The following is a 12001-nucleotide window of genomic DNA, read 5'->3' on the forward strand; positions in this document are numbered from 1 at the left end:
ACTCCACTTTTAAAATGTCAGTTAGTTCACTTCGTCTTCAATGGGTTCGTGTATGCTATCAACAGAGATGGAGCTGTTGAGAATATGGAAGTCCAAGCATTTACAGAGCTTATTTATTTATTTATTTTATAATTGAATTACATAGTTAAAATAATATACTTGTGAAACGGGCCCGTACAGGACAGAGAGAATCAATATTTTCTACAGTAATAATATATAAGATATTAAATAAATAATGAAATTTGTCTTACTGTGTCCTGTAGAAGTGTGCGGGTGATGACGGGTTGGGGGCCTTACTGAGAAGGGCCTCGCCAGGGCGAGCGCCCACCAGCAGGCCCCCTTCGTGGGGGCTGAAACCTTCCTCCCGTGCTCCTAAAACACATATATTCAGATTATGAAATTTTTAATGAAATAAACATGATTGTTCGGTTTTTGTGAAATCAAAAACTTGGTGTAAGTTCCAGAGTATCTTTATTATAAAGTGGTAAATTAAAATTTCCATAAAATTTTGATAAAACCAATCCGAAAATACGTTTACATGGGAAGAGAACGACCTTATACATCCGTAATTTTAATTATTATGTTTTGTTACAATGGCTATTGTTTTCTTTTATTAAATAAAGTAAATAAATAATATTTATAATTACAACATATTACATACATTTATTAAGGCTGTAGTCTGATAAAAAGTACGTAAATCATACGATTTTGCCATTTTAAACGCCGTTCTTTCAAATCGAGGAAGTAAAGTGTTTTTGTTTTTTTTTTATTTGTTAATGGACTATTAAACTTAACCAATTTTTATTTATTTTATCGTTTTATCAGCGGCATGATTCTTTAAAGTTTTACATTTCTGAAATTACTCTGCGTGTGACGTTTCAAGCTTTCCTCCGCTTATTCTTAGTCAGTTCTGAGGATTGGTCCGTTGACGTACCGTAAACATGAAATCCTTCACTAAACTTTTATCGTTAGTTGATTCATATGAACTAGTGACGTCTTTAGTAGTTTTTTTTTAATATTGGATTTTTTTTTTCCGACATTTTCAAGAAACTTTGCCATAATTTAATGCTCTAATTATTACCGCGCGTTAGAAATCATTTTTCGTATCCAATTTCCCGTAAGGCTGAACTTCCTCACTACGCCATTATTATTATTTAGGATTATTATTCAGTTGTGGTCCTGTGGCTAGTGTCTCGGACTCACGGATCAAAGGTCCGTGGTTCGAATCCCACTTTACCCCAACTCGATTCCCATTTCCAATAGTGAGTGATTTACAACACGTTGAAAATGGCCCTCAAAATAAAATATTTGGGTAAATCATAAGCATGCAAATATTTCTTTTTATTAAAAAAAAAAATCAAATTTGAAATTAAAGCAATTTTATTTTCTGATATATTTGTGATAAAATAGATAGTTAAAAGTTTTATGTAACTAAAATATAAAAACTTTTTAACCGGCAGATTACGCCTCTTGAAATTTAGACTGAACTTAAGATATTTTGTACCCACTTATATCAAGACAAAATTATAGTGACGCACATGAACGACCCATACCTGCGCTTTTATTATGTGTATTTAGATACAAAATACGCGACATAAAACTGTTTTCTACAGCCGCGAGAGCGTTTGGAATATCACCCCCTTTATTGATTTGTTTTGAGTACTAGTCTAGGGGCTAACAAATATTACATTGAAAAACACATTTGTAAATAAAATTTGATATTATCAACAGAACTTCAAGATAATATTTTTCATTGTTTATTTTAATTCTTAACTTTTAATTACTTTTACAATTTTTCTTCATTTTTAATATTATTTTCATTTGTAAATACTAACTACAAACTACAGACTTTAAAATAACTTTTTTTACTTTTATTTTAATTTTTAAACAACTTCGAGTTATGTTTTTTTTTTCCTTTTCTTTTTTGTGCTTTAATTAATAACCTAACATATAATTACTTTACAATATGGAAACTTCACTGGTCCATTAGAGTTAAGTCTAACTGTGTAAAATATAAAACTATGTAACTGTACTGTATGTTTCCTAAATAAAAGAAAATAAAAATAAAATATGGAAATAAATAAAAATAATTTTATTTATCGCATTTGTTATTCATTTTTTAAGCCGCCAGAGATCTTCGCAAACTAAAATTAAATGTTTATTTTTATATTTTGATGCCAAGAATTTTTTTGTATCCTTTCATTTAGAAGGGAGTTTAAAGGTAGGGAAAAAGGTTAAATTTTAAGTTTTTAATTATTTATAATTGATAATTAATTATCGGCCTCGTTGTGTAATGGTCAGCTCGTTTGTCTATCATGTAAGACGTCTCGTGTTCGATCCCCGACATGGTTGACATGAAATATTTATTTAAAACGGTGTTTTCACTCTAGATTATTTCATAGTCCCTAGACCGGTACCTGAAGCATAAGACTGATCATATTACCTTCATGTAGCAAAAAATAATGAAGATACACTTCGATTGGTGTACCGTGCAGTGCCCTATGCACGATTAAGTACGGAAAGAGAGTGATGATGATGAAGATAATAAATAATTTTTTTTTCCATAAACATTTATAGATAATTTTTTTTCACTAATTAATTTTTATTTTGGATTAAGAATACCAATAATCATTTAAAAATGTATATTTGATGTTTTTTTTCTCAGTAATTGATTTGTACTTTGTACTTATTGCAAAACCACACAGTCTGTTAATAGGAGTTATTAATAGGACGTTATGGAGGAGACTTAGAATGAGTTAGGAAATTATTATTTTTTCTTTTAAATCGTATGCAAAATAAATCTGGCCGTACAAAGCCTTAAAGCAGAACTTGACCATACGTCATGTTCTTATAGAATTCTTATGCGATAGCTTTATTGAGAACAGAGAAAAAATACACATTCACTTTTATACTTCAAGCCAGATTTCGCTGTCTGTGGTAAGGGGTTAAGTCTTAAACAGAGTTCACACGAAGACAATACAATAGACATAACAATACTGCCCTGTTCAACAGCCTCAACTGCGTAGGGCAGGACAGTGGGACAATAGCACAATTATTATTTGACCGTAGCGTACTTTAAACGCGGAATGCTGCAAAAATTGATACACGAACACTCAGTGGACGAATAAGTCTAGCTTACCTAATTCGTGAGAAAAACGTTGAATATTAATGTCATTAAATATGAGAAATAAACTAAAAGTAGTTACAGAATATTGATTGGCGATATAATATAACATTTCATTGTCACTAAGCAAGTTATCGACCGGCAGAGTATGAATAATTCAGCATGTGAAGTTGGAAGAGACAGACAATTGTTTAGTGTTTCCAAGGGCAACCTTTTATGTGAGTTTACATGCTAATTTTATTTCCTCCTTTTCCGCGGTTTGCTGTAAAGCGATGTCAATCTTAAAAGAAAAACGCCTGCAATGGCTCGGTCATGCGAGTCGAATGGAGGATGGACGAATACCGAAAGATATTATGTATGGAGAGCTTTGTGAAGCTAAAAGATCCCACGGTGGTCAGTGATTGCGATTTAAAGATGTCTGTAAACGTGACATGAAGACTTTTTGCATTGACGCTGATCATTGGGAAGATCTCGCCAGGAATAGAGATGTGTGGATAGGAGCCGTAAAGGAGGAAAAAGCGGCACACGACGACCTCTGGCTGGAAAGTCTGAGGCTTAAAAGACTGCGAGAAAGGCAGCTACCTACTGGAGCCCCCCGTCATAACCTGGAAGTGAGAGAAATGTGGCGGACTGTGCTGGTCCCGTATAGGACTATACAGTCACCGAAAAAGCCGTTTTCCGTCTTCAAATTAAGTATACATCGCCATCGTCTTTCGAAGACGCACGGTTGCCATATAGTTAGTAAAGCGAAAGTAATAAAACATGCACATGCATCTGGGAATTTTCTCGTTCAAAAATAAAATTTTGGTGAAAATATTCCTTGTTATTATGATTTCTGTGATACTGTAAGAAAATTTATATAATAATGAAGCTTGGTTCGTGTACCTATAATGAGGAAATTCAGTGATACGGGAAATTGTACAAAAAAAATGTTTTCTTAGACGCAATAAAAATTAGAGCATTTAATTATATGGCAAAGCAAAAATCTTTGAAAAAATTTATTAGAATGTTAAAAATAAATTACTTCAAAAGCCAAAATAAAATGTTTTGTATTTTTGAAATTATTCCGCGAGTGACGTTTCAAGTTCTCTTCCGCTTCTCCCGATCGGTTCTGTCAATTGGTCCGTTGACTTACCGTAAACAGGAAATCTTTCGCAACTCTCTTATTGTTGGTTGATTCATAAGAACTAGTGACGACGTTTAAAGTAGTTCGTTTTTATTAAAATTTATATTTATATTTTTTTCATATATGTTCAAGAAACTTTGCCGTACTAATGTTCTAATTTTAACCGCGTGTCTGAAAACGTTTTTTATATCCACTTTCCCGTAGGGCTGAACTTCCCCATTATAGTGGTATTATGTATTGCAATAGATTTCTTGTTTCCGGGAAGGTTTTTTTCAACGTTTAGTTTATTTCGACAGCCACGGGGTTCTACTTTTAAAAAGCTGCACAACTCATCGACGTGACGGGTGGTATATTTTTAAAACCACAAAACTTTAAAAAGATCTCTCCGCGTGTGACGTCAGAGGTTCTTTTTCGGTTATTCTCAATCAGTTCTTCCCATTGGTCCATCCACGACAAACAAACAGGAAATCTTCCATAACTCTCATAACATGGGTTGATTCATATAAACCAGTGACGTCATTCAAAGTTGTTCGTTTTTATCAAAAGGTTTTTTATTATTTTTTGTACATTTTCAGGAAACTTTGCTGTACAATAATTTAATGCTCCTTTTTTTACCGCGCGCAAGAAAACATTTATTATCTTCAATTTCCCGTAGGGCTGAAGTTCCTCATTGTTTGACATAAATAATGTGTTTTTACTTATGCTGCTCGTCTAGATTTTTTCTTTCAACTTGTTTTTTATTTACAATATTTTAAGTTTGTCTAAATGATTGTTCAAAAAATACTGGATTTCACCCCCTAGAGAGTCGTTAAAATATTACAACCGAGATGAAGAACATTTAAGCGAAGGAAATATGTAAGTCTAGACATTTACTGGGCATTATAAAATGGTAAATGTTACACAGTGCAAACATTTTTCTCTTAAACCAGCCAATAACAGATCATAAGACCTGTAAATGCTTGGAATTCCATATTTCAATATATAAATGTTCTCCAGCTCTGTTGTATTTATTAAAGTTTATACTCTTAAACTTAAGTGGTGCAAATAAATTAATAAATGATTATTTAGGCCATTCACCTTGTGAGCCTGCCCATCGCTGGTGTGGTGTGTGGCTGGGAGGAGACAGCGCCCTCAGAAGCGATGGAGGGCGGTGAGCTGGCCAGGAGCCGCCCTGAGGACCTGCTGCCTGTGGCCATGAACCTCCCAGGGGCGGCCACGAACCTTAAGAGAAAAACCAAACATTACTAAATCGAATCGTCATAATATAATAACCGACAAAATATATTACCCTAAGGCAGCGTATTGGGTCTAATACTATTTCTAGTGTACATTTATAATCTCTGTAACATGGAACTCGGCAAAGCGAATATTTCTTTTGCAGATGATACCGTAATTGTTTTCGATAGATGCTCATGGAATGATGTTTTTTTTTGTAAGACCACAGCAGAAATGGAAATGGTGAGAAAGTGGTCAGACCTAAATTTACTATCCCTCAATGTTGAGAAAACAAACATAACATTTAGCCTCAGTGGAGTTACCCAACCAGTAGCTCAATTACAAATAACTATCAAATGCTAATAAGCTACGTGATAACGATTTCTCACCATGGTTGTTTATCGTATTTGCGATACATTATATTAAATGTCAAAATATTTACGTTTCGCAACGTATAATCTTGCTGCGCAAGCACATATTTGAATTTCAACGGTGTAAATATATAGGCCTCGTGGTGTTATGGTCAGTGCATTTGCCTACCATGCAAGAGGTTTCGAGTTCGATTCCCGACATGGTTGAAATGAAATAATTATTTAAAAAGGTGTTTGCACAACAAGATTCATCAAGATACGCTGCGATTGGTGTACCAATGCAGTGCCCTATGCACCATTGGGTGTGGAAAGGGAATAGTGGTGAAATATGGAAAATATTCCAAAACTGCTACTTTTATTTATTTATTTATTATTAATCATGTTATTGATTGCATTTAGCCGGCGATTGGCAAGCCAAATGTCAACAAAAGCAGTCGTCATAGTAAATGTAATTTAATTTTCCTTTTTGAATTAGATACTCTATACTATTTTGCAAATGCAATATATTGTATTATTTATTAGAACTGTATTTAAATAAATAAAAATAAAATATTAATATCAATATTAAATTTAATATTTCCTCGTAAATTCGAGGAATACAAAAACAAACCGACACTTTCGTTGACTTAGAGATTACACACGCGTTGACTTATGACTGCGATAACTTAAGCATGTTAATTATTGTTTTATGTGATCGCTCAAATGCTTGGCATGTTTTTAAGCACGCCGATAGTTATTTGTGAATGAGCTACAGTTACATCTCTCAATGTTATTTATTTATTTATTTATAGACCTTGTCAATGTATACTATTCATTGGGATAAATATTACAATATAAGAACAGTTAAAAACATTAAATAAAATATTTCGTATCAACCATGTCGGGAATCGAACCCAAGACCTCTTGCATGGTAGGCAAACGCACTGACCATTACATCACGAGGCACGGAATATGTATATAAATGAAAAAATAAATTTTAACAATGTTTGAGTATGTCCAAATGCTTGCAGACTCGCTGGATTTCCTCCCTGGGGAGTTGTTCATATTTAAATTAATTTTAACAGAGAGGGAAAACATTTTTGAGAAGGGAATATGGAAGTCTAGGGCTTATGACAGTTCATTGGCTGGTTTATGTGACCACTTCACACACTGTGAAACATTCACCATTCTGCCTATGTTTGAACATCCACACTTCCTCAACTCTTCCATCTGTCGACTTTTGTAAGGCCCATACCCTTTTCATGAGGGTAAGAAGAGTCAGTAGAGTCCCCTGGGAGTTGGGCAGTGACGCAGTTAGACGGATCTACGGGGGTTTCTACGTCGCCCAACTGACATACGCAGCTAGAGTGTGGTGCCATCGCATTGCAACAAATTAAGATCGAAATAACTTCCTAGGGAGGAAATTCAGCCTGTAGGCAAACGTTTTTATTTTATACAAACGGCATTTACAGGGCATTTACAAGCCCTGTAAATGCCCAGATATCCATATTCCCTTCTCAAAAACGTTTTCTCTCTCTGTTGAAATAAATTTAAAAATAAATTTTACTTCACTGCTTTAAAAAAACATATTGCTAGCGCAAAGCAACAGTATACAAATTTTGAGAAACACATCCAGATATGTAATTTAATTAAATAAATTTATGTTTACAAATTATAAAATATTGGAGTTAGATAATTAACCGATTTGAAAATATAATGTTCATTATCTGCTTCAAATAATTTGATTCAGTCAGACTCTTTACACAACTCAAAATCCGACTATCTCAAAATATGTTCTTCAAAGATATCTCAATGTAGCTTTGGACTAGCATTTACCTAATTATTTTACTCTGCTGACTAATTAGAGTATGTTATTAATGTAAGTATACTATTTAATACGTATTTTTATTTTTTATTGTTTAAACCTGTAAACCATCGCTTTTTTTAAATTAAAATTAAGTGAATGGACATACTTACATATGATTGGCCATACTATTTATTAGGTTTGTTTTAATAGTCTCTAAGTATAAACATTTAACTTTTACATCTGTTTGTTTTCGAAATATATAAAAAAATCTGAAAAATTTGAAATCTGAAACAATAAATTTAATCTTACTTGTTTAATACACTTTTTTATTATATGTCTTCATTTAATTATTAGTGCCCTTTATTTTTTTAAATAACAATAAACGTTAGTAATATGTTCGTATTAGTAAATTGTAACAAAGCGACGAGTCGCGACATGTTTATTACCCTGAAATATAGACGAACCTTATAAGGTTTCGTTAACTATCGTTAGATGGCATAATTGTGTTTAGCAAAGACTCCAACCGAAAATGAAATAGGAAATTCTATGAAATGCAGAAAGAAAAATAGGTTTTCATCTTAAGCTTGGTGTTTTTAATTTTCACCGCTAGATGTCATTGAAAGTTTTTTTACTTTATTAGGGCCTTCTACCAAAACTTGATAACATCGGCCAAAAACAAGTTACATTGATTTACAAATGAGCATTAAAAACAACATTAAAACAACACAAACAGAAAAGAATAACAATATGGACACAAACAATAGACAACAAAAATATGTGTGTAAAATAATATTTGTAATAATAAACATAGAAAATTTCAACATATTGTATGAAATTTAAATAGTCACTATCAGAAAAAACCCACTAAAAATCTGTGTTCATTTTTTTCCAAATTTAAAAATGAGCACCTAAAGTTAAAAAAATGTAAAGATTTCACGTTATTCGAAAGAAAATTTTCTGCTCTATAAGTTTGCTCTTATGGTACATATATTATTTTATTTGATTACAAGCCTTCAAAATGGAATGTCAAGTAGACGAAAGAGAGCATTTCCGACACCTCTTTCTGTTTGCATTCAATCGAGGGAATAACGCAACCAAAGCTGCTCGCGATATCTGCGCATTGTATAGTGAAGATGCTGTGAATTTACTAATTTGATGTAAAATAATGAAGGAAAATACAATAGTATTAACTAATTTGACTTAAAATAATGAAGGAGAATACAATATTTTTAACTAATTTGACGTAAAATAATGAAGGAGGATAACACGTTATTAACTAATTTGATGTAAAATAACGAAGGAGAATACAATATTATTAACTAATTTGACGTAAAATAATGAAGGAGAACACAATTTTGTTATCTAATTTGACGAACAATAATGAAGGAGGATACAATATTATTAACTAATTTGATGTAAAATAATAAAGGAAAATACAATAGTATTAACTAATTTGACTTAAAATAATGAAGGAGAATACAATATTTTTAACTAATTTGACGTAAAATAATGAAGGAGAATACAATATTGTTATCTAATTTGATGTAAAATAATAAGGTAGAACACAGTATTATTCACCAATTTGATGTAAAATAATGAAAAAGAATGCATTATCAACTCACTTTTAAAATTTTGTTTTCGTCGTGTGCTCTTGTTCTCTTCCTTTGGAAAAAACGGAGGCATCTCATGTTAACTCCCAATAGTTTTACCGTGCCAAGATGCCGCCTGGATTTGTAATTACGATCCACCAGGAGTAGGCCTGTCAACTTTTTTGGTGCAACCGGCCTTTGGTTTTTTTACTGACCTTGTTTCTGCGTCCACGCCACCTCTATGGAGGGGGGCGATTGAGCGGCCCACAGCACGGGCTGCGGGCTCCACGGGGAGGCGAGGCCCGAGGGGGGGCAGAGGGGGCGCAGCGCCAGCGGGGGCGCCGTCAGCACGCGTCCCTCGCCCACGCGATGTCCGGCAATCTCCTGAAATAATCGGTTTGCCCTGATTAAAACGGCGGGAGTTTTAATTTATTTGCTTTTTGAACCAGAACAATGATAGCATCATAGAATTCAGGATCACTGAAAATAATTATGTCAATATAGCTACTTATTTAAATATTTTTAAAAAAATACGGAAATTTTTGTGGCCTCACTGGAAATTGAATCCGGAACTTCTCCCCCTATCCTCGCTAAGACGAATGCGTGGAAAATCAATGGTGATAAAATCAAGCGAGAGTGCAAATCTGAGATAGGCGTAATTGATAAAATTGAGAAAGGGTAACTAAGATGGTTTGATCTTGTAGAACGAATGGATGACAAAAATATTGTAAAACAGATATATATTTATATGCCGAGAATGAATGGCAACGTAGGACGTGGACGACCAAAAAAGACGTAGCATGATCAGAAAAATCAAAACCTTAAGTCTGGTCGAGTCAAAAGCAGACGCAACCGAAGGGCATGTATTACAATATGTATGCATGTGCTAGGAATGTATGTCAGGATAGAAGTGGCGAACAGTGACTTTTTCAACAGGTGAGCTGTTTTTTTTTCATAATTTATACTTGCAAGTACGAGTACAGATATATAAGTAATAAAGTATATACACAGCTCGTTTCTTTCTAAAAATGAATAGTGCCAAAAATTCACGCTGCACCGAGCAGAGCGCCACTAACTAAGACGGGCAGACGAAAGAACTGGTGTCATATGTCAACTGAATACTATCAAAGAAAAATGTTCCTTAAGAAATAATGTTCAAAATGCTCTTCTCCAAATAGAGACGCTTTAAATAATATCTGTAATCTGCGAGTGAACTCAGTAAGGAAAATATACGTTTATATTTATTTTTTGAGGAAGATATAAATGATGACGTTAATATATAATAAAAATAAATTATTTTATTTACTTTACCATACTTAAAACTATCATAAAACATTATTAGTGATAGTAAAAAAATAATGGTAAGCTGCGCATAATCGATTATATGAACGATTCGCCCCTGCAGGATAGACGTGTGTGGGGGTCCATCTTCTCTGCCAACCCCTACGCCTACGGGGAAATGGCGTGATGGTAGTAGTATTAGCAGTAGTAATCAATTGAAAGTGGGTTGTGAACGGATTGGGGAGTGAATCAAACCAAATAGGTAAAAAGGTTGTTTTTTAAGGGGAAGTTTAGTGCTACGGGAAATTGGATATAAACCATATTTCCTTACACGCACCAGAAATTAGAGCATTTAATTGTACGACAAAGTTTCTCGAAAATGTATGAAAACATCAATAAAAATACGTTTTGATAAAAATAAACTACTTGAAAATATCCCAAGTTCTGGTTAACACCTGTTTAGAAAAGTTAATTAATCATGTGTTGTGATAGATTTCTGATTTCCGGAAAACCATGATTAGCGTGTTTTCATACGTTCGTGGTTCTCTTCATGTCAGCTCAACTCACCGACGACTATTCGTGATGTCAAGGGCGGAGTAACCTCAAAGTTAAAATTCTTAAAAAATCAAAACGATGATAAGATCACTTAAGATATATTTTGATAGTCCATTAACAAATGAAAATATATTAAAACACCACTGAACGTCCTCATTATATTATGATAAACGAAGAAGTACAATTTGACTGTCCGTCTATGTATTTAGCAGAGGCGAACCGTGTGTAGAAGCGATTATGCACAGCTTACCGTTATTTTTGACTAACCATAATAATGTTTTATTGTAACTTTATTTACAGAAAGACAAATAAATTATTACCATTTATTTAAAATCATTTTCACCGTTTGTATTTTTATCCTAATATAAATATAAATTTTAATAAAGCGCGCCCAGCGCCCGAGGTGAGCCAAAATACTAGTCGATTATTCCAGCTTATTTTTTCATACAAATAATTATACTATATTTTGAATGTTTAAACCCCAGTGCAGGTTTTTTCTCCTTTATATAACTTGCACATTACACAAATTATTTGAAGATTCTTGATTTGGAAAACAGTACTTCAAACATTTTTTCTTAAGAACTATTTTCCTTTGCGATGGTACTTTTGACATAAGACCCTAATTACTTTTATGCGTCATATTTCAGGACACATAGCGCTCCACGCGGCCATTTTTAGCACTATTAATTACTAGAACAATTCGGCCAGTTGACCTTTCAATTGAATACCTAAAATCGACTAAATTCATAGTTGTATTTTTTATTTTATTTTTTAATAAATTATGTATTAAATAATGGATAATATATCTACATATCACGAAGTTACATCGTTTGAGTTGATTTCATGGATGAGAGAGAAAAATAACAATTTATACGTTATATTACTTACATTATATTATGTACCTCCTATGTGGGACAAATAGTACTGGTGGGTATACTGGCAAAAAGCTTTAAC

The 12001-nt window shown here is 33.2% G+C and overlaps 1 protein-coding gene across 2 annotated transcripts in view; it reads right to left on the reverse strand.

Annotated features, from left to right (window-relative positions):
- Positions 1-200: 200 nt before the first annotated feature.
- The window catches only part of LOC148270956 (uncharacterized), a 39300-nt gene continuing 27499 nt past the window's right edge, over positions 201-12001 (reverse strand). For both annotated transcript variants that reach the window (XM_088242002.1, XM_088242003.1), the window contains 3 exons: positions 9427-9595; positions 5328-5471; positions 201-372 (listed from right to left, as the gene is read on the reverse strand). In XM_088242002.1, the coding sequence (XP_088098128.1) occupies positions 248-372; positions 5328-5471; positions 9427-9595 (438 nt within the window). In that variant the 3' untranslated portion in view covers positions 201-247. The remainder of the gene's footprint in view (positions 373-5327; positions 5472-9426; positions 9596-12001) is intronic.

The sequence above is a fragment of the Micrasema longulum genome, unplaced genomic scaffold (assembly GCF_059751315.1).
Source record: "Micrasema longulum isolate JH-2025_06_02 unplaced genomic scaffold, ASM5975131v1 h1tg003229l, whole genome shotgun sequence".
Lineage (NCBI taxonomy): Eukaryota > Metazoa > Arthropoda > Insecta > Trichoptera > Brachycentridae > Micrasema > Micrasema longulum.